This window comes from Aulonocara stuartgranti (assembly GCF_965226115.1).
Source record: "Aulonocara stuartgranti genome assembly, chromosome: 1".
NCBI classification, from domain to species: Eukaryota; Metazoa; Chordata; class Actinopteri; order Cichliformes; family Cichlidae; genus Aulonocara; species Aulonocara stuartgranti.
In genome coordinates this window covers 42,324,335-42,347,152 of record NC_138939.1, presented here as the reverse complement: position 1 = coordinate 42,347,152, position 22,818 = coordinate 42,324,335, and the positions used below count along the sequence as shown (strand labels likewise).

General features: G+C 43.5%; 3 protein-coding genes across 4 annotated transcripts; 1 reads left to right on the top strand and 2 right to left on the bottom strand.

Annotated features, from left to right (window-relative positions):
• Positions 1–4,702: 4,702 nt before the first annotated feature.
• On the top strand, positions 4,703–6,199 carry kbtbd13a (kelch repeat and BTB domain containing 13a; the record flags this gene model as incomplete). The annotated part of the gene is made up of 1 exon (XM_082541293.1): positions 4,703–6,199. The coding sequence occupies one exon, from the start codon at positions 4,703–4,705 to the stop codon at positions 6,197–6,199; it is 1,497 nt and encodes a 498-aa protein (XP_082397419.1).
• Positions 6,200–6,493: 294 nt separating this feature from the next.
• Positions 6,494–15,101, bottom strand: ubap1lb (ubiquitin associated protein 1-like b). 2 transcript variants are annotated; one of them, XM_082531104.1, is made up of 6 exons: positions 14,650–15,101; positions 12,169–12,289; positions 10,344–10,865; positions 9,439–9,645; positions 7,030–7,131; positions 6,494–6,925 (listed from the first exon to the last, which is right to left on the bottom strand). In XM_082531104.1, the coding sequence occupies exons 2-6, from the start codon at positions 12,274–12,276 to the stop codon at positions 6,791–6,793; spliced, it is 1,074 nt and encodes a 357-aa protein (XP_082387230.1). In that variant the 5' UTR covers positions 12,277–12,289; positions 14,650–15,101; the 3' UTR covers positions 6,494–6,790. The 2 variants fall into 2 exon arrangements, with proteins under 2 accessions (XP_082387230.1, XP_082387229.1); XM_082531103.1 differs by lacking the exon at positions 14,650–15,101 and adding an exon at positions 13,838–14,196.
• On the bottom strand, positions 15,083–22,754 carry pdcd7 (programmed cell death 7). The gene is made up of 5 exons (XM_082530980.1): positions 20,886–22,754; positions 20,377–20,515; positions 17,788–18,018; positions 17,613–17,700; positions 15,083–15,513 (listed from the first exon to the last, which is right to left on the bottom strand). The coding sequence occupies exons 1-5, from the start codon at positions 21,747–21,749 to the stop codon at positions 15,369–15,371; spliced, it is 1,467 nt and encodes a 488-aa protein (XP_082387106.1). The 5' UTR covers positions 21,750–22,754; the 3' UTR covers positions 15,083–15,368.
• Between the last annotated feature and the right edge of the window lie 64 nt (positions 22,755–22,818).

Sequence of the window (22,818 nt, the reverse complement as noted above, 5' to 3'; positions counted from 1 at the left end):
TTTGCTTGTTTTAATCAATTTTAAATCATGCTTTTATTTGTTTTTGTTTCTAACGTCTCTGTAAAGCACTTTGAATCACCTTGTTGTTGAATTGTGCTATACAAATAAACTTGCCTTGCCTTGCCTCGGACAAGAAAGCCTATTTTTTCTGTTGTTCAATACTGAAGAAATTTAAACTTTATATGCAGAACATTGTAGAATATTTTTAAGGTTATCTGCTATAAAAAGCCAGACCAGGAAAATCTCCTTCATGTTTTTCTGTTTTATTCTCAGTTACTTTCACACAAAGGCATCTGCTGTGATGTTCACAATTCTGATGAAGTCAGTACTGATAAATGATCAGAATTATAATATTTCTGACTGTCTGAGGCTAAGTTGAATCGAATCGGGACTTTGAAAACCGGAATCGAATGGATTATAGAAATCAGTGATGATACCCAGCCCTAGTGAGCAGCCTAGGCACGACAGAAGTGGATGTAGCTGTAATAGGAAAAGAACTATTGCTAACTTTTCTGTTTACTAGAAGGTTTTAAAATTTCTGTACTTTTAGGTGACAGGAGACATGTGGCCTGGTCAAAACACAGAGAGCTGCACTCTAAAAGATCTTTAAACATAGTAAACATACCTTGTGTGCCACAGACTGCTCCCAAACACGAGGGGACAAGTAATACCTCTAAAACACTTAAGTTGGCTTTATTAAACATTAGATCTCTAGCTGGGAAAACATTTTTAATTAATGATTTAATCACTGAGCACAGCCTTGATTTTATGTTTTTAACTGAAACTTGGTTGGACCAAAGTAACAGTGGAGCTGTTCTCATCGAGACGACCCCTCCTAACTACAGTTTTATCAGTGAGGTCAGGGTGAGCAGGAGAGGAGGAGGGGTTGCTGTCTTATTTAATGAATCATTTCAATGTAAGCAGCTATCTCCTGGAAGTTTTCAGGGTGAGCAGGAGAGGAGGCTCTTGGTAAATGCATTGAGGAAATCAATGACTGGTTGTGCCACAATTTTCTCCAACTAAACAAAAACAAAACTGAGGTAATAGTCTTTGGCGCCAAAGAAAAACGATTACAGGTCACCAGAGAACTTCAATCTATACATCTAAAAACCACAAACCAGGCGAGAAATTTGGGTGTAGTGATGGATGCAGACCTAAACTTAGAAAAACACATTAAGACAATAACAAAGTCAGCTTACTATCACCTCAAGAATATATCAAGGATAAAAGATCTGATGTCTCAACAGGACCTGGAAAAACTAGTCCATGCATTCATCTTTAGTAGGCTTGATTACTGTAACAGCATCTTTACAGGTCTACCTAAAAAATCAGTCAGACAACTACAGCTCATTCAGAACTCTGCTGCTCGAGTCCTCACTAAGACCAAAAAAGTGGACCACATCAGTCCAGCTCTGAGGTCCTTACACTGGCTGCCTGTCCGTCAGAGGATAGACTTTAAAGTTCTGATGCTGGCCTATAAAGCTCTGAATGGTTTAGGACCAAAATACATCAATGACCTCCTGACCCAGTATGAACCTTCCAGGTCCCTCAGGTCATCTGGATCCGGTCTTTTATCAGTTCCCAGAGTCAGAACCAGACACGGAGAAGCTGCATTCAGCTTTTATGCTCCTTATATCTGGAACAAACTCCCAGAAAGCCTCAGATCAGCTGAAACACTCAGTTTATTTAAATCCAGGTTGAAGACTCACCTGTTCTCAGCTGCATTTGAATAAAGCACCAAATCCACACTTTAAGCTTAAATTTCAAAACTTACATTTAACTACTGATTTTATCTGTTTTGATTTTATCTGTTTTGATTTTATAAGATAAGATAAGATAAGATAAGATAACCTTTATTAGTCCCACACGTGGGAAATTTGTTTTGTCACAGCAGGAAGTGGACAGTGCAAAAGTTATGATGCAAAAATTAGAATACAATAAGAATAAATACAGTACACAGCTGTACAGAATAGAATAAAATAATATACTATATACAGTAGAATAAAATAGAATAAAAATATACAATAAGATAAAAATAGAATACGAATACTATATACAACTGAGTAAAAATACAATGATGCCAGAAAGGATTATTGCACTTAGTGTTATTGCACATGTATGGATGTGTGTGCTTGATCAGTTAAAGTCTTTATTATGGAGTCTGACAGCAGTGGGGAGGAAAGACCTGCGAAATCTCTCCGTCCCATACCGTGGGTGCCGCAGTCTCCCACTGAAGGAGCTGCTCAGTGCTGTCACAGTCTGCTGCATGGGGTGGGAGACGTTGTCAACAGGGATGACAGCTTAGCCGCCATTCTCCTGTCACTCACCACCTCCACTGGGTCCAGTGGAGGTGGTACTGTTGTTTGTTTGTTTGTTTGTTTGTTAATTAGTTAGTTAGTTTATTTGCTTGTTTTAATCAATTTTAAATCATGCTTTTTATTTGTTCTTGTTTCTAATGTCTCTGTAAAGCACTTTGAATCACCTTGTTGTTGAATTGTGCTATACAAATAAACTTGCCTTGCCTTGCCTTGCCTTATGTTAAGGCCTGATCCTTCTGAAATTCATAGCCAGTGCTCTGACACGGTTTCATCAATCTTTGAATGCTGAAAAAGAACAGTGTATCCAGAAAAACACATTATATTATATAAATTATTATAAAATTTGTGTGCGCCTAACTTTTGTGCCGGTACGTTCAACTTTTTAAAGTTAGGCGTACCGGTATGCCCATGGCAAAAAGTTAGTCTAGAGCCCTGACTAGGCTAAATTATATCACCAAGACACTGCTTCAGGACCTCTCAGCAGCAATTTACACACTTAGACATTTACTGTACAAACATTAACACACAGGCATCACAGTAGTGATTGCAGTTGCACCTTTCTGTGTGGAGGTTGTATGTTGTCCTTGTGGGTTCTCTCTAGGTACTCTAGCTTCCTTCCTGTTAGGAAAGGCCTAATTTACTTAAAAATCTGTAGGATAAATTTTAGAAAGCTGAACAAGTTTTAGCATGATCGTGTTTAACCTTTAAAGTAGGCTCCAAAGTGAGATCAAGATATTTATACTTCACTCTAATTTTGTTTTTTTGTTTTTGTTGTTTTTTTGTGTGTCCCGTTTGGATCTATAGCATCAGAATTGTTGTCTTAAGGCCAAGAAAGATGCCAAGCGGATTTATTTTACCAAGTGGATCATCATGGCCTTGCCATATTGGTCCATTTGATTGACCTTTAATATAATTATGAATTTATTTTATTTTCGGTTGCTACAAACGGGACAGACATGACTGTGGGATAGGACAGGGAGAAAGAATGAAAGAAAGAGAGGGAGAGAAAGAAAACCAAAGGGGAGAAGAGACGGTGAGAAGGGGGAGAAAAAAGAAAGAAAAACAAACAAAACACCTGGGTCACCTGTATGGAGAAAAAAACAGAAGAGAAAGCAAACAACAAAGAGCAACATAATAAAAACGGCACCATCACAATAAACTAGCTAGCAGTAGATATCAGTAGATACTAAATAATAAATGATATTGTGCAGCACGCAAGATAGACAGCGCACAATGTGCTTTGAGGCAGCAGCCAAGAAAGCTGTAGTCCGCGTCTGTGAACACCCGTGTGTACACCTGTGTGCATACCTGTGTGGATCAGCATGCTTGCATTCCAAAGGTTTCTCCATGTAACGATCTGCTAGGGAGTGTGGGGAGCCACAGCCCCGTCCACCAGGGTATGAAGCAGGTATGGAGGTGATCCAGGCCCCAGATATCCAGAGGCCCCAGAGTACAAGGACCCGAGGAGCACCACCAAAGGGGGGGAACCGTGCCACCCTCCTGGGAAGAGCTGAGTAGAGCCCCAAAGGAGAGGTCACCCAGCAGCTGCGGAGTAGAGACCAGAGGGGGTTGCAGTGGCGTGCCCGCGGGCTCTGCCTGCAGCCAGCTGTGCCAGAGAGGACCGAGATTCAGGCCCTGAGACCAGAGGCCTGAGGGCATCCCACCCCCTGGAAGGAGCCCAGCCGGGCCACAGGCGCCCGGCCCCACCAATCGGCCACCAGGAGTGAGCCGGTACATACATGAGCGCCCAGCCCCAGACGACAAGGACCACCAACACACCACCAGGGAGGCCCCGCATCCCAGACCCCAGTCTGACGGCCAGCACCTCCTCCCAGCCCCCCAGCCCTGACGGCTAACAGAACCGGGGTGAGTAACTTCACTCTAATTTTGAAATTATGAGCAGAATCTTACTATAACCTGTGTAGACCTGTACATTTGCCTTTATGTCGACTGTAGTGTTGGAAACACGTTGGAAAAAGACACAATAAACATAAGATAAAGATACCAGTGGAGGTCCTGCCCCTGGGGAAAAGCCCATTGTTTTAGTTTTCTTGCTTATGTCGATCAAGGACAAAGCTTCAGCTGTTCCAGAACTGTCAGCCACAAATGAAGGGTGAATCATCAGCACACTGACAGCTACTATCCAGCTCCTCTTTCTGCTCTGGCTGCATGTCCTCATAATGTACTTGAACTGTGACACACCTCTAGCTGCTATGTATAGAGTCTGTTGTCAGAGCTCTGCAAACAAATAGTTTATACAGTGTCAGATACCCTTGGTCTGGATCAGAGGGATTCGCTCAAGCTTGTGGTACGACGCAGTCTACGTGCTGTAGTTTGGCGTGATTCAAACTTTTCTCGTCGTTTCCAGTTCCACCGGAGATGAAATGAAGATTTATGGAACAGATGTCATGGAGTCCAGCAGCTGCCCACACTTGAGCCAACAGTCAGGACAATATAAGGGAGCAGACAGCCTGCGAGTCAGCATTAAAGACTGTGTTTTCACTGTGGATAAACCCACTGTAGTCAAAAACTGTGAGTACTTCAGAGCATTGTTCCAGTCAGGAATGAGAGAGTCTAAACAGGAGGAGGTCCAGCTGAAATGTGTGGGGAATCTGGGATTTCAAGTTCTGCTGCAGGTGCTGGATGGGAAGCGACCCATCCTCAACAGTGACGAGATCGTCGAAGCAATAGAGTGTACGGCTTTTCTCCAGGTGCCAGCTCTCACCAAGCATTTGATCAATATTATAAATTCCCAAAACTGCTTGCTCATGTTTCATACAGCTGCAACCTACGGAGAGTGGGAGTTGTTCCACAGAGCAGCTTTATTCATCAGAGACATCTACGCTGACCTAGGGGAGGAGGTTCGTAGCTTACCCAGTAAGCTGCTGGAGTACATTGAGTCTCTTCTCCCAAGTAGCTACATGGCAGTGTGCAGTCACTCTCCATCCACTGAGCTGCTCCAGGATGCCCAGAGGACAGTGTGTCATCTGGATGAAGAGCAAAAAGAGTGGCGAATCCTCACACATCTTCCTATGAGCACCAGCACCATCATGGCAGGCGTGGCAGTCCTCGACAACAAACTGTACATAATCGGAGGATTGTATGATTTAAGCAAGAAGGTGGTGGAGACTGGATTCTGCTACGATCCCGTGGCCAATTCATGGTCAGTGATTTGTGGACCTCAGCAGCTACGCTACAACTTCTCTCTGATAGGTCATGAGGGATGTCTCTATGCTATAGGAGGGGAGTATAACAAGAAGGCTCTGTCATCAGTGGAGAGATATGGGCTGTCTGATCAGAACTGGAGTTTTGTTTCCTCCCTCCCGTGCCCTGCAGCCTCAGTGGTGTCCACTGTAGCCATGAAGAGGATCTATATCTGTCTTTGGAAAGGGAAAGGGGCCACAGACATCCATGAGTACGTACCTGAACACAATCGGTGGAATCTGGTCACTACACTCATCCGCCAGCACAGTTATGGTCTTCATATGGTGGCCCACAGGGATAACCTCTATGTGATGCGGAATGGACCATGTGAAGACTTCTTACAATGTGTGATGGACTGTTACAACCTGACTTCAGATCAGTGGACAGTGATGTCCGGTCAGTACGGGAACAGCAAGAGCTCTCTGTTCACGGCAGCGGTCAGAGGAGATTCTGTGTTCACGCTCAGCAGACACGTGACCACAGAGTACACCATAGAGGAGAACAAATGGAGGCTCCGGCGTGAGATGAAAGGTTTTGGCAGGATTGGATCCATATATACATTTTTGATGAGGCTTCCTAAACCCACTCCCTCCCTTTTAGGAAATTGCCCAAGCCAGAACCTGAGAGACACTGATGTCTGTCACAGATGTCCCCTGGGATGCTCTCAGCACATTTAAAAGCTGGTGATCATCATTCTGATTTCTATTCTAATAATATGTGGCAAAGGATTACAGCCCACACTGCAGCTGTTTCAATCGCACCTCTAAAGAATTGGTTTAGTCTGCCCAAACTATTATTTCAGACTGTTTACTGTTCAGACTGTCTACGGAGGAATCAAAGCAGGATTGATGGATGAAGCTGCAAAGCTAGCACTAATGTAGCTTTTTATCGTGTTTGTTTGTGGGACCCACCCTGTAATATACACTTTTTATTGCACAGTCCTTGAAGAAAACAGATGGTCATGGTGTAAATTAATTTCACACTTTTAATAAGTTTGTTCACAATTACTACAAATATTTACGTCACTTCAAAATTTAGACACAGCAGGACTTTAATCAGAGTATTTTTGTTCCAAAACGAATCTAAAAAAGTGGTAAAGAAGATATGGGTTAATTCAGAAATATGAATAGATCATCTAACAATGCAGTGTCAGCATCAACTATATGTGTGCAGTTGTTTCATACCAGCACAAGGTCAGATATGACTGCAATTTTTAGAATACAGATGATTGTCTGCAAGATATCAATGTGAAAAGTGTGTGTGTTTTATCAGGACACACGCATCATCAGCTCCTCCAGGGCCCGATCTCGGTGGTTTTCATGAACCAGCAGCACTTCTTTGATGGCATTCTTCTGAAAGCCCATCTCATTGAACTGATTCAGCAGGTGTAGGAACTCCTTTGCCTCGAGAAAGAAAACATTTACTTTCTTTAAAGTTTCTAATCGAACTGACTTCATCAGACAAAAAGTGCCAAGCTTTGTTGTCTCCGATAACTTTAAAAACTTACCTTTGTTTCACAGTTTTGAAACATCTCCAAGGCCTCTTCCACCTGGGACATGTCATAACCCAGCTGACACAAGTGGTCACACGCCACCAGATAACTCAAGATCTGCCAAATATTCATTCATACAAGAGAAGAGCTGTCACATGGAAAAAGTTATTGACTGTTTCCAATCAGATTCAATTAATACAATAACCTCAGTTTTATCTGCATTTAGAAACAAGAAATTTTGGGTAGTCCATATGTTTACATCTTTAAGACATTCCTGCAGTTTAACTAATTGTTGCGCATTATCTGGGTTTACGGATAGATAAAGTTGGGTATCTGGGTGAACTAGTCCTAGCACAGAACCCGGTGGAACTCCATTATTAACCAAAATAACGGCCAAATAATTTTTTGTTAGTCAGTTGATTGATTCATTGGGTAAGGTTTATGTAATAAATTAAAAAGTAGTATGAATATGTGTAGTTTAATTTGTAAAATGTAATTTTATATTTTCCATTTGTTTACAGATGGGTGATAAATAAAAGCAAAAACACAACCCTGGTGCATGAGTGCGACAGCTGAGGATTATATTAGGGCCAGTTGTTGTTTTCAATATTCAGTGAAGTTGAGAGTAAGTTTAAAGTGATTTGGGGAAAAAAAATTAACTTTCCTGTAGAACTTTCTCAACAACTTACTTTCCAAACCAACCATTTCGTTAAAACGTATGTGTCATCTTTTCTGTTACAGGCCTTTGAAACTGTGGATGTTCCTCTACAACGTATATAAACTTTAGTAATGCTCTGACTAACACTAATCCACCATCCACACATTACTGCAACCTGTTTCTGCTCTAACATACACAAAGCACAGTGTCCAGACCAAACAGGAACACAATAATATGCTCTGTAAGGCAGTCATTTCTTATTACTGTGATTAAGAAGATAACAATTTAATTCAATTTCATTTATAGTGCAAAATCAGAACAACAGCCACCCTGAGGTGCTTTATATTGTTATGTAAAGACTAGAGATGGACCGATCCGATATTACGTATCGGTATCGGTCCGATACTGACTTAAATTACTAGATCGGATATCGGAGAGAAATAAAAAATGTAATAGAGCAGCACGACAGCAGCACGTTTAAGCTTGATAAGCTGCTGTTAGAATTTATTTAATATTACTTTCTACACCAGGATCTTTTTCTACGCAGCTGACGGCTGGTAACTGTGCAGGGGCGGATCTAGCAAAGTTTAGCCAGGGGGGCCGATAGGGCATGAACAGGGAAAAGGGGGCACAAAGACATACTTTTCTTTCTTATTCTCATTTAAAATGTCGAGCTTTTAATAAATAATTATCTGAATCTTACACCCAAAGATGTTGAATCTATTTAATATTTCTTGGAAAATAATTTATTTCTGTGCATTTTTTTCACACTGCATCAAATTAAAGTTGATTACGTCGATTAAGCATCATGAGGTGGAGGGTGGTTCCCTATTTTTTTTTTTTTTTTTTGCTGGGAGTTTGCAACCCTATTAGTTAGGTTGCTTACTCTTTAAAATACCAGAATAGGGAGGATGCTGCAGGTTTAAGTTTATTAGATTGATCCATTTTGCTGAACTATGAAATATTTTGGGTGCAGTGTATTTTTTGCATACAGGTATAACAGAGTATGAACTTATACAAAAAGCAGCAAGATATTAAAATTGATTGATTAAAATATTTAAAAAATAAAATATTGATTAAAAAACACACTATATGGATTCATATCAGTATCGGCAGATATCCAAATTTATGATATCGGTATCGGACATAAAAAAAATGGTATCGCATCATCTCTAGTAAAGACCAATCATTAATACAGAGAAAACAGAAAAAAACAACAACAATCATGTGACCCTCTATGAGCAAGAAATTTGGTGAAAGTGGGAAATATAAACTCCCTTTTAACAGGAAGAGCCTCCAGCAGAACCAGGCTGGGGAAGGCAACCATCTGCCACGACAAGTTAGGGGTGAGCAGACGAAGCCAATGATAGAGAACCTCATACTGACTGAGGCACAGAGTTCAGATCAGAGTGTGAGCTCTGTGAAATCATGAAATACACTAGTCTTTAATCTTCCAGCATCAGAACTAACAAATGTTGCTGAAGGACTAAGTTTGTTTCTTTAAAGCTATTTAATCCATGCACAGTTAAGGCTGATCCTGGTTTCTCACCTATCCTTTCTTGTCCTTTCAGATTTATTCTGTTTGGTTCATGGACCCATAATGCTGTAGGTCCAAGTGTGACCACTATTTTCACACTGACTTATAGTAGCTGTATTTGTACTGCATCAGTGTTTATAGAACAGACTGCATGATCCCGACAGCTGGAGCCAAAAGTTGACCAAGTGTTTTCGAGCAGCACTGCCTTGTTGTTGGATATAACACTGACCTCATCTGGGGTCTGCTGTCCTGTCCTCTGAAGGGCAGTGATGGCAGTATGAAGAGAGTAGCCCCTTGCAGTGATGGCCTCCAGCAACTCTCTCTCCGCTGGGTTTAGAGCTGACAGGAGTTCTGCTGTAGAGTCCAAAGCAGAGGAGGACAAACCCCTGGGGCCTGACATGACAGGGGGGTTTCTACAGGTGTCTGGTCTGAATATCTAAGAAATGGCAGACTGCAGTGAATGTAGTGAGTGGCTGAGAAAGAACAGGGCATGGTAGACCTGACATGCAGCTTTAGTGAGAATTCACACTAGCTAATCCTCGTGAAGCTCTTGCACCTTGGCTGCATTCAGAGAGCATACTTTACGCAGATTATTTTTAGAGTGTAAATCCATGAAAAACATTTTGAAAATGCAAAATGGAGAAAAGCTGGATAGGAAGACCTTATTTCCTTTCATAGTTAATAGTGCTGACATTAAAAGAAATGTAATCCCATGAGAATATCTGACACATCTCAATAGTCACAACCCTGACTATAAACAGAGTGAACCTGTTATCATGCTGAGCCTGTCTGGTTCTAGTTATACTCGAGATTGACCGTGCAGCTCAGGTGATGGTACTGCCATGAGCTTCAAGCTATATTTAGACAGGAAATAGAACTATCAATAGTCTAGACTACTGAGACTTCGCCACACTGCCGACTCACATGGCCTCGTGAATGAACAGCCACATACTGAAATTATGACAATAAACACAAAGTAAAGCTGGAAGACGGCTGTATGAATTTAGTGTTTTTTCCCTGGACAGTGATGCTGTATCACAGTCATCAGCTGTATTGTACTGTGTATTACATTCTGCAGTAAAAGTTTCAAAAGCACACGCACACATAAACACACAGCTCACGTGTTCCTCTTACCATGCTGGCTGTGCTGGTTCTGCTGGGAGGGATCCTCGTGTCCGAGGCTGTGTGTGATGAAGTGCTCTGGGGATAAGTCTCTGTGTTGGGATCTTGTTGTGTGGGCGTGTCGAGCACTGACAGTGAACACTGGCGCAGGTTCTTTCTGCGCTGGTGGGGCAGGCTGCTCAGACAGGCCGGGGGGTTCAGCAGGTCAGGGACAAAGGCCTTCTGTGCTTTCCTCTGACCACGCTGACAGTTTGCAGAAGGACGCTGTTCCCCCGGACTCACTGTCACTATGGAACTCGTCCTGGCTTTCTGTGTAGTGCCCTCTTCGTCATCTGAAGGTGAGATGGTAGCCTTGGTACGCAGGATGGAGGAGTTGAGGCTGTGGGACCGCTGTCGAGGGCTGCTAAACAGCATCCAGTATGGTGGACAAGATGACAGCAGGCTTGATGAAGAGGAAGAGGGGTTAAGCTGGTGCTGGGTGGCAAAGCCACTTTGCAGCCCAGTTAGCACCCAGTTCTCCAGACTGAATCCATACTGTCAAACATGCAAACATCGTGTAAGTCCTTCTGTAGGTCTGAAGCTACATTTTTAAATTCAACTCAATGATGACAGGCTTTTCATTATTTTATTGTTTAGTCTTTTGGCTTGCTAACATTAGCCAGTTGAGTGTAAACAACACTTGACTGGCTAATGTAAGGCTTGTGAAACATAGCATCTAGCATCTCACATTATTACCAATGACTACTCTAAAAACCATTTACAATACAGAAATGTCTAACATCTGGAAAGTATGTTGATTTGTACTCAGTAATGAGGATGAAAAATACTTTGATAGGGATGCTCTCCCATTAATTATTGCATTAATGTGGCATGGAGACAATCCCCTCGTAGCCCTTTGGAGGTGATTTGAAGCCCAGGTAGCTTTGATGACAGTTTTTATTTTGGGGTCAGATGTTTCTTATCTTCCATCCTGGCCTTTAACTCTGTGGGTGACTGACTTCTTTTTTTTTTGCAATGTCTGGTTTTTGCTATTTTACTATTATATTTAAATTTGTATTGTACAGCACTTTAAAAACACACCTGGTAGACCAAAGTGGTATACAAATAAATGAAATAAATAAATAAATAAAAATAACAGACAGACTATGTTCTGTATTGTCACGACCACCTTTTCTATCCCATTCCCATTTAATCTACTTTCTATTAAAGTGATTAGATGTAGCACTCAGCAAGCATCCAGCCTTTTCTGTGATCTTCTGTGGCTTACCCTCCTGTGCAGGGTTCTGACGTCATGTCAATATGGACCAAAATCTACGAAATGTTTCCAGCACCTGGTTGAATCTAAGACAGATCCATACCAGTGCTACCTGTTAAAGCGTACATCCTTTAGTGGTATGTGCAAGGCCCTCTACCTGCGAGTTTGAGGGTTCTGTGCAGTATCTCAGCTGATCCTAGGACTGCACTCTTCTGCACAGAGACCTGTGATGTTGTGTATGGAATCTGATCAGCTGTAACATTCTTGTCCGAGATCGACCTTCATCTTTCATATACTCATAAAGCTGTAAAGAGCAATGTTGTCTTTTATTTGGCAGTGCTAGTAAGTGTGTACTAATCACATACATACAAAAAACATAAAAAGTCAGATATTGAGCCATGGTTCTTCCTGTAACTTATCACCTGTCAGTGTGATAGGGTTTGTTTGTTTTGGTGTTTTTTAAAGGAGTGAAATAATGGTGACAGCTCAAAGCAGTGCAGCAAAGAAGGTACACTGCACAACAGACAGAACAGCAAGGAGGAGGAACAAACAGGGAAACACAAGAGAGAGAAACACACTCACCTCTGTCTCCTGCAGGATGTTGAAGTAGTCAGGGACAGTCGTACTGACAGAATATTTTAGTTCCTGAAAGGAAGCACTCTGAGGCACCCTCAGAGGTACACCATCCATACTGCTCAGTCCACTGAGAAAACAAAGATAAGTCAGCCATAGAACAACTCACACAATCCCTCCAGTTGTGGATCTGTAATGTGGACCGCCGTGCTCCCTGAAAGGAAACACAACAATCTGTATTTCCACAAGCTCAGAGAGCTGCAGCGTTCAGGCAGTGGCCCTGTTCTAACCCCTCCGCTCTAACTGCAGAAGTGTGCACTCCACTTCTGCTGGCCTTTCAATATTTTCTGCTTTTATATTAGAGTCCCTGATGATTCCTCCCACGAGAAGCCTGAAGATTTCCATTAGGCCAAATAGAACACCGTCTCTTTTTTCTCTCTGTAATCTGTCAAACATTATTGTTATCGCTAATATATTCAATAAGGTTATAAAAACAATTAACATTATGTGATAACAGGGTTATTATAATTTCTTTTAATGCTTTTTGTATTTACTTTTTCCAGCATGTGAAGAAAGGTAAGAGCATCACTGCTTTGAGTGTTACTTTGGATCAACAACTGTCGAATGTTTAGATTCTACAGTAATAAGTCTGTGCTACAAAGTCCAAGTCCAGTCTTGTCCTCCTCAGAGGGGATTCCACTCAACTTCAGCAGGCGATTTTCATCTTCATAAAGGTGATGCACATCAGACGTCGAAGCGGTTCAGTGAGTACAGGTTGTCCTCATCAGCACAATCAATCCATAAATCTTCCTTCAACTACTCTTTTTGTCAAACAGTACAATTTTTGTTGTAAGGTACAGTTGTGTTCTCCATGCTCAGTCAGGCTTGAATAAAGATGTCAGACTGCCAACAACGCTCAATCCATTTCTCAGTCATCAGCACACAGGTACCACGACACCATCATTACTCTGCATCGGTAGGAATGATGCAGCCTCTGTTATCCTCCTCTAGGCTCATAGAAACTACTCCTATCCGGAAAACAAGGACGAAGAGGAGCTCTGCTGAAGTGTTTATCACATTCATAAACAGAGCATGAAGCAGCGAGAAAGGATTTTCCTAGAAAACAGTCATCATGAGCTTTTCCTTTCTGTCATCTCGAGCTCAGATTAGAGAATGGACGGCCTCTTTCACAAACAAACAAACCTACAGTTTGTCTCTAGGTGTTAATGTGTGTGTGTGAGAGAGATGGTACACACAACTGTGCACTCAGCACTAATCAGGTTTGTGCAGCATGAAGACACAGCCAGCAGACAGATGGCCGAGGACTCGTAACACCAAAGACCACAGATGCTGAAGGCTTTGTGTGTCACCTCTGACGCTTTCTGCTGCTGAATAAGAACAAATGTGTATATGACTATTTCTAAGTTCAAAAGCTGTGCAAGACTTGTTAAGACAAGTATAATTATCTGATGCTGCACACTCACTACTCTTTAAGTCACATAGCAGACTATGTGCCTTTCATAAATACAATAAAATGTGCTCTAAATCCCCCACTCTCCCTACACACACACACACACACACACACACACACACACACACACACACACACACACACACACGCATATACACACGGAGAGATCTAATGAAATACACTGTTGAAAATAGAAAAAAAGCTTACCCTTGTGTCTTTGTGTGGTCAGAGCTGCAGTCACTTAGTTTGTGATGTATCATTCATCACTTAGAGAACCACCTGGGACACTAATCCACTGATCTCCAGTAACCCTCATCAGCTGACTTACTGTGTACACAGTTGACAGCTCAAGAGAAGCAAGTAAGGACATCAGATGGTGCCTGCAGTCGCGAGGACACCCACATGTCCCTAATATTTGTGTGAAGTCACACAAATGTTAGACTCCAGGGCACCTGTCTGAGTCTGAATGTATATGTGTATATACACAGACCATTTTATTAGGTGTTCAAGTATATAATCAGCCAATGACACGGCAGCAACTTAATCCCTTTAGCTATCTAGACCCAATCAAGACGCACTACTGAAGTTTAAATATCAGAATGCACAAAGAAAAAAGGTGATTGAAGGGACTTGGTGCCAGGCTGACCCGAGTATTTCAGAAACTGATGATCTGATGGCATCTTTAAAACACACACACACACACACACACACACACACACACACACACACACAATGAGCAGCTTGGTGGCAGCAGCTGCGGCAGCAATAAGGGGAGAACGACCAGACTGCTTTAAACTGTCTGCAGAAGAGCTCCTTAGTGCCTCCTCAGCACTGTTGAACGCCAGTCTACCCAAGTATTGTTGCTGATGCGCAGGCATCTTCTTTAGGATAAGCCGTTGTGAGGTAAAGCCCAAATAATGTCAGACTGAGTTCTTGAGCGTGACAACTAAGGCTGTTCTGAAGTCAATAAGGACTTAACACACACTAATTATACCTAACAACATAGTGGCCACACTTACCTCCCGGTCACTTTATTAGGTGCATTACGTGTTTTCACAGTGGAGGACAATCATTAAACATGGCAACATGACCGAAGAGGTCAAAGAAAGTACACGTGATCCCTGTGAGATCAACACCTTTTCAGCTCTTGGCTCCGATGTTTATACAGGGCAGCTAATCAGAAGACCAGACGTCTTAAAGGGGGGCTGTAGTATTTGTAGCTAACAATATAGTGTAAAGTCTTTGTATAGAAATGAAGCTGCTGCACACCACAGAGCTGAGAAAAGCCACGATCAGAGGACGCAGACACCGTCCTGCTGTGCCCACTCCTCTGTGATCGAGCAGCGTTTACCCCTCTCATGTGAGTCGGGCTACAGGTGACACTTTCTCCTAAACACATGGGCACTGAACCATGAGTAATATGTTGCTGTGGATAATAAACTGCGTGACAACTTCATATTGTTCATTTTATTTTGTCTTTAGAAAATTCATCAGAGTAAAATACAAACTGTTACTGAGTAAAGAAAACAGGCATAAGTCCATACTGTGGGCTGTTCCACGCTGCACCTCACAGATAAAACACTTCCTGTTGTCCCAAGAAGGCTTACATCCGTTTCAAATGCAGAGACTGCTGCTCCTCTCGTCTAAGTGTCGATGGAAGCGCGTTGAAAGCTCCAGGTAAGCTGCGGCCATCTTTGTCACCGTCACCTGGTTGTTGCACTGTGCAGCCGAGGACCAGTCAGAGGTTCTCACAGTCCGTGTCACTCGTCTGCAGGGCGGAGGCCCAGGCCTGGTCTGATGGGGGGTTCGGCAGGACCCAGCTCTGAGGAACGGATGAACTACCAGGATGATCTACTGCCACCAAACATGTGTCCCATTCTTTTCTGAAACACAAATACGTGGGTGGCAGAACTCATGTTATTAGTCAAACTGCTGGTATACGAATCATAGCTCGTTCTCTTACTGAACAGCTGTTTTTGCCATACGAGTCCTCTCTCTGTCACTTCTAACATTATACATGTGGGAACATTCAAAACTATGATAAATGCAAACACCAGACGCAACTGCAGCTGTTACGTCCCCACACGAGCCTTGCTGCTGCCACTGGAATGAAGAGTGGGAGTAACACACACTTAGTTAGCTCATCATCATCAGTGTGAACACCTCGAGGAAAGCAGAAGTTTGAAGGTCTGCAGCACTCAGGTATGTTGAACACGGTGCCGAGGAAGAGGATGTCAGCAGCTGCTGTCATTCCCAAGCCCTTCATTCTGCAGCGAGAAGGATCATCCACATTCAACACCGCTGCCACGCTTCCCCAGAGTGGACGTCCCAGCCAACTCAGGCTGGGACACTGTTGTACTCTGTTCTGCACACACCAACCACTACTCACTTACCTACATGTACATCAAGTGGCAAAGAGCCAACTGGTGAAAGAAGACCAAATACAGTTATACTGATAATATTTATCTAAGAGACCACGAGCCATGTTTTCATAAGATGCCAGTTTAACCACTGTCAATAACCGGTACGAACAGTTTCAGTCTGGCTTCAGTTCATGTCACAGCACAGAAACATCTCTGGTAAAAATCTCCAATGATCTTCTGCTTGCAGCTGACTCTGGACTCATCTCCCACCGCATCCTCCTTCACAGATTAGCATCTATTGGCATCAATGGTTCAGCACTCGCCTGGTTTACCTCTTATCTCTCTGGCCGCTCACAGTTTGTTCAATTACTCCGTCACAGATCAGTATCTACTCCAGTTAATTCCGGTGAACCCCAAGGCTCTGTCCTGGGTCCTTTACTTTTTATCATCTACCTCCTACCCCGAGGTAATATTTTTAGGAAGCATAACATCCAGTTTCACTGCTATGCAGATGACACCCAGCTCTACCTGTCCTCCAAACCCAGAGCTACTCTCCCACCCACATCCATTTCTGACTGTTTAAGTGAAATCAAGCTCTGGTTTACTCACAACTTTCTTAAACTTAATGGCAATAAAACAGAATTTTAATAGGCTCCAGATCAAAACTGACTCTAGTTCCAACCAGTCTTTTGTTATCCATTGATAACTCTGATGTCACACCCTCCCCTCAGGTTAAGAGTCTTGGTGTCATCCTCGACAGCACTCTGTCCTTCACAGCACATATAAATAATATCACTCGGTCTTCCTACTTTCATCTCCGTAATATTAACCGTCTTCGTCCCTCACTCACACCACACAGTACCGCCATACTTGTCAATGCTCTTGTCACATCTCGTCAGGATTATTGTGATTCTCTTCTCTATGATTTACCTCATAAATCATCCATAAATTGCAGTTGTTTCAAAATACAGCTGCTCGTATTATTTCCAGAACTAGATCCACTGAACATATAACAGCTGTTCTTAAACAGCTCCATTGGCTCCCAGTTCACCTCCGTGTCAAGATCCTGCTTCTCACTTTCAAAGGGCTTCATAACCTCGCTCCTCCATATCTATCCGATCTTCTCCACACATACTCGCCCCTTCGTACACTCCGCTCTTCTTCAGCTTCCCTTCTGTCAGTTCCACCTGCTCGCCTGACTACCATTGGACTCAGAGCCTTTAGTTGTTCTGCCCCGAGACTTTGGATGCACTCCCACTTGCTCTCCGGACCACACACTGTCTCACCACTTTTAAATCACTACTCAAAACCCATCTGTTTGGAACTGCATACACCTGATCTGTCTTAGGCCATTTTTACCTGCTCAGTTTTTATATTTGCTTTTATACTTTTATGACTGTTTGTGTCTAGATTTTATCTACCATGTTTGCTATATGTACATTTTTCTTATGTTTTTTATGGTATTGTTTACGTGTTACTGTGAGGTGACCTTGAGGGTCTGAAAGGCGCCTATAAATAAAATTTATTATTATATTATTATTCATATTTTCTACACTTTCCTCACAAAGAGCCCAACAGAGAAAGCAAAGTGTACAAAGATGTGTGACGAGCAGACTGACCTGACGTGGATGAGCGCAGGCAGCGAGTGCTCCGCCTGGCTGTAATAGTCTCTGAAGGGCTGCAGGGCACAGCTGCCTGGGAACTCCTCTATCAAACAAACACAACAGGAGTGGATGACAACACAGTCATATCCTGTGCACGCACACACATGCACACACACGTGCACAGCCATACCCCCAAACAGCATGGAGTCTACTCTGTGCTTCCTCTGCAGTTGTCGCTCTCTCTCCTTCCTCACTCGGCGCTCCCGCTCTCTCCTCCTCTCCTCCTCTTGCTCTCCTTCCAGCATCACCATCAGGGCCTTCTCCTCTGCCGAGTAAACTACAGTCCTCCTCTTTATCACCAGTCTCAGCTGCTCCAGGGTGCTGCTGAACACCTCATCGTTTTGCAACTCAGTCACAATGCCTGTGTGATGGAAATGTATTTTATTATTTATCACACGTTTCGCTTCTGTGTCACTCAGTTGAATTCATGCGGGACAGCATTTAGTTTCAACTTTATTGCATGCTCAACTAGGCTTCGTGAGGACATTGGAGACACCCAGGGGCCGTGTGGGGGGATTCGACAGGTGGAGATTTTTGTTCTAATATCTCTCAGGAAGTGGTGGGATGAGGCAGGAAGCAGTCTTTAGGTGACACTCTCTCTTTCTCTGAGGGGTCAAGGATGACCTGTATTTAAAGAAGTGCTGTACTTTTCAGTGTTAAACTTCCACGACACCTGGCATAAATGGAGTCACATGTCTCATGTCTGAATCTATGTGCGAGTTTAAAGCCATTGCAGGGGGGTGCAGTATGAAAAGGGGAAAAAAAACAAAAACAAAATGCTTGGACACTGCCAGCACGGGGCGCCCACACAAACGCAAAGCAGGAGATGAAGCGTCACTGAATATGTTTCCAAACCAACTTCATTCTAAGCCAAAGACTAGAAAATATGGTGAAGCAAATCTGCCCTTTGGCTTCACCTGCACAGGTGCAGAGGTAGGTCTCCCTGCAGGGTTGCTTTTCCCTGCGTCAGGAGCAGCGCTGGGCTGTTTAAATCAGGGACTAACAGGATCCCACATTCTTGATTTTTAGTTCACAAACACTTCTCATAATGACTAACTACTCCTGACATGTTGGAGATGTGAGCTCTTTATACAGTAAAGTTACAGCAGGACAGCAGTTACAGCAAAAGAGTTTAAAAAAAATTTCAGTTTTGATTCGAAACGTCGTTTACGTGGACGAACCAGCTGCGTGTTCAAAATCACCCGTGTAGGTGCGGACGCAGCGTGAAAGAGTTAGTAGTTTATTTTATTACTACCTGTAATTTATTGCTGTTTACTTGTATTTGCTTAACTGTTTACTAAATGTTTGAGGTGTGAAATAAACCAAAATATGGGCGTGTGTGTGTGTGTGTGCGTGCGGCGAACATTTTTCTTGCAAAACAAAGGGGGGCCCAGCAAAAAAAGTTTGGGAACCAAACCCCAAGCCATCAAACTCCTGAACACTCAATGAGTGGACTGACACACACCTACCACAAGCACTTTTTTTTCCTCATACACACACTTTTTGCACAACCCACTGTCATTGTTGCAGTGTTGTGACTGCACTGTCCTGTGTCTGTATAGTTCTGGTGTTGCACTGTTTGTTTTGCAATTTTGGCACACTTGTACTTTATATAGTCTTTTGTTGATTGCCTGTTATATGTAATATGTAGCACCAGGTCTCGGAGGAACTTTCTGACAACAAGGCCACTTGACTTGACCTGCCCGAGAGAAACTGCTGAATCAAACTATCCAGTTCTTTAAAGTAAGAATCTTGAATATATAAGTGGGATACTAGATATTATATAATAAATCAAATGTGCAGTCATCATTGTGTAAGGTTTATTCTAAACAATCTACCAATTTTTTCCAGCATTGGTCTCATGTTTGCTTTGACCATATCAGTATAGTCGGAGGCAATTTGTATACAGGAGTATCTGAGACCATCTGAGGACCACCAAAATTGCCACTGTTTGAATAAAGTATAAGGGGACTGTCCTAACATGGGCATTATTCTGCCCATGTCATGTTATGAATTTGCATATAAAATAAGTTTATGATGATTGCTGTCCACAGCAACTTTCATGTTGTTTCTCAACTTTTGTGCCAAATGTTCTATGGCAGTTGTGAACAACCCAGGGCTGAGGGGGCAACCTTGTCTCATGGATCTCTGTGAATAAAATGCAACCAATATAAACCCATGTGTCAAAACGAAGGCCAAAGCCAACTTTTTCTAATGTCTTAAACAAATAATCCCATTCAGCACAATCAAAGGCTCTCTTTCATAGCCCTGTTCTTAGTATAAGAATGTAAAGCCTCCTTTTAGCTGAGATTCCTGTGTGGTGATATTTTCATTAGCTGTCTTCTTCATAAAAGGAAGCTAAGGAAATAATCCTCGTCCTCAAATATTCTTTCGTAGCATCCCACCAGACACCCATTTTTGTGTCATCTCAGGAAAAAAAATGTATGTCACCCCTAATCATTATAGCAAATAACATGTCTTTAAGTAAGAACACATTCAAACGCCACCAACGACTTTTGGGGGTCTGTCAAATGTTTTTAAGGCTCGGAAAAATTGTCCAACTGTAACCATGGTGAAGTCTGCAAAGCCCATTCAATACTAAAGCATTAAAGACTCCAGCATAAATTAATAAGAAAGATTCAGGTTTGCTGCAACCTGATAGACAGGGGGAGAGTCCACTCTGAGAGTGCATCCAGCTCGATACAACACCTACTCCCACCTTTCTTGGATACCGCTTCTCTCCTCAGCCTACGCAGCTTCTCCAGGGATCTCAGGATGTCCTGCATCCTCTTCACATCCGCCTGCTTCTTCCTAACTTCACAAAGGACAGAGTCTGCAGCCATCTTCAGTTCCTTCTCCTGCAACACAAACACTGATGTTAGCATTTGGAACAACACCACACAGGACGACAGGCGCTATGACCGGAACAAGCTGTGGCCATAATGAGCCCTCTTCAGAGCGTTTCATTCTCCATACTTGATGCAGCCCTGACACAAGCGCTTTGGAGCACCTCTTGTTTCAGTACCAACCGCTCTTTAAGCTTGCTGCAGTCTGATTGGCTGCCGCTCATAAACACAGTCTTTGCAGCACTATGATCTGAGCCAAAAGTGGAACAAACTGTCCCAAACATGCAGTTGGCTTCATAATATGAAACCCTGGCCATGATTACAGCCACGGGAAGTGTAACAGTTAACTCTTTAAACACGTGGCTGACAAAATCGTTCATACCTTTTTCTTCTCCTCCACTTCCTGCATCAGTTTCATCCTCCATTTGTCTACAGCGGTCTCTTTGAGAGACCTGCGCTCTTCCGCGTCTTTCTCCTCCGTCTTTGCTTCTCTCCTGGCTCTGAGTCTGCGGAGCCTCCTGCAAGCAGCCCGGGACACTTGAGCCTTCAGCTCACCTAACCGTGAGGTGTCGGCGAGAAGTCTGGCTTTGTCCGCCAGCTCTGCCTTGATGCCTAAAGCCCTTAAGTATGAGTGCGTCCACTCACCGTCACCGTGCAGAGAGTGAGTCAGAGTGTGACAAAGGTCTTCCAGCCGTGAAATGAGCTGAGCTGCCCCGTACAGAGCCTGTCTGAGGGAGGAGATGGAGCTCAGTTGCGGCGAGTGCTGGCTCTGTAGCCTCCCGCAGCTCTTCTTCCCTGTGGCCTGTAAGAACTGTCTGACCCATTTCGTGTCCTGCTTCCTCTGCCGGGTCACATCATCGTCCGGATCCCGTGTCGCTACCGGGCCACGGTGCTCCGTGTGGCTGCGGTTTGACGCTAGCTCACGGTCACAGCGAGGAGCGTGAGGCCGTGTTTGGAGTTGCTGGGGGGCTCCGGGGATGCTTGGGAGTGGCGCGTTCAGGAGGTGTCCGGGGGGTGGGCAGCCGAAACCAGGCGGGGGCACAGAGGGGTCAAATCCATAAGGTTGGGCAAAAGGTGGCCCCGTGAAACCCACACCGAAGGGACGAGCGTCGTAAGCCGGCGGAGGCGTCCACTGTGGAGCCGTGAGGTCCGGCTCCCGCGCTTCGTGAAGCGCGGGGTGACTGTACTGCGAGTGCACATAGCTGCTGTTATAGCCCGAAGTGTCTGAGCGGTACGAGCTATCCATGGCCTGGTAACAGTCACCGTATCCTTGAAGAAAACTCGGAACCACACCGCTGAAACAGAACAGTACGCGGCGACTTTCTTCTTTAGTTCTAGATGTTTGTGTAGTAACCAACTTGCGGCTGCATCATCGCCACCTACAGGCGGAAATGTGGAACTCAGCCACTCAGGGGCCGCATCCTTGAGAAGGTACACTGTACTGTGGAGCTCCACAGTGGCTGCAGCCAGGTGCTCTTGGGGCATCCTTCGACGTACATGGCCTTCGCAGGCCGGAAGTGCAAGGCTTCTTAAAACGTTTGTTTCGCCGCATAAATGAGTGACATAAAACTGAGTACTTACTATTAAAAGCTTACTCTTCTGCCATGCTATGAATCCTGGGATAGCGTGGACAACGAAGGATACCCCCGTCCCATCTTCAAATCCGGAGGACGCATTTGTTTTTGTTGTTGTTGTTTTTTGCAATGCATTTATTGAATAACAAAAACACGGCACAGTGCAGACGTCACAAACAGACAAGTGCAGATGAAATAAAGGAGCACAAAAAAGGACAAACAGTAAAAATAAGTAAACTGCCAAGCAAAATTACATGAAATGTGCAAAGGGTTAACATTTAGTTTTTCGATATTCTTCATCTGCTTCTGCAGCAGCCTTCGTTGTGACATAATCAGCTTTCAAATCGGTCCGAAAGATTCACCCCCTGAATTGGGAGACGACACTACACTTCATGTTTGAAAAACATCGTCACAGATTCACTCTTGCTGTTTTGCTTCCACCGCAATAATATCACGCTTCCTGCACAGCTCTCTCTCTCTCTCTCGTTGTGCTCCAAGAACAGTTTACCATCAAAAATCTGTTTTCTGCATGATTTGCTTACTTATCGCTCTACTGCAGAATACTTTTAAGGCGGTTGGCTGCTATAAAAACAGGCCAAGACAATCTCCTTCATGTTTTTCTGTGTTTTATCCTCATCACTGCAGATAATACAAACCTGGAGCAGTTACGCCATATTTGCGTTAGATAAATTAGATTATTAGCTTGAAAGGAAACAGCAGGGGGCGCTGCGCTGGAAGCTT

What these genes read in the sequence shown, in the direction of transcription:
- ubap1lb (XM_082531103.1), bottom strand. Translation starts at nt 13,890, where the DNA reads ATGATACATCACAAACTAAGTGACTGCAGCTCTGACCACACAAAGACA. An exon ending in GACAGCAGACCCCAGATGAG is followed by an intron (nt 7,132 to 9,438) that starts GTCAGTGTTATA and finishes AATATTTGGCAG; the next exon opens with ATCTTGAGTTATCTGGTGGC. An exon ending in TTCAAAACTGTGAAACAAAG is followed by an intron (nt 6,926 to 7,029) that starts GTAAGTTTTTAA and finishes TTCTTTCTCGAG; the next exon opens with GCAAAGGAGTTCCTACACCT.
- pdcd7 (XM_082530980.1), bottom strand. Translation starts at nt 21,749, where the DNA reads ATGGATAGCTCGTACCGCTCAGACACTTCGGGCTATAACAGCAGCTAT. An exon ending in AAGTGGAGGAGAAGAAAAAG is followed by an intron (nt 20,516 to 20,885) that starts GTATGAACGATT and finishes TTTGTGTTGCAG; the next exon opens with GAGAAGGAACTGAAGATGGC. An exon ending in CCTGCGCTCATCCACGTCAG is followed by an intron (nt 15,514 to 17,612) that starts GTCAGTCTGCTC and finishes TTTGTGTTTCAG; the next exon opens with AAAAGAATGGGACACATGTT.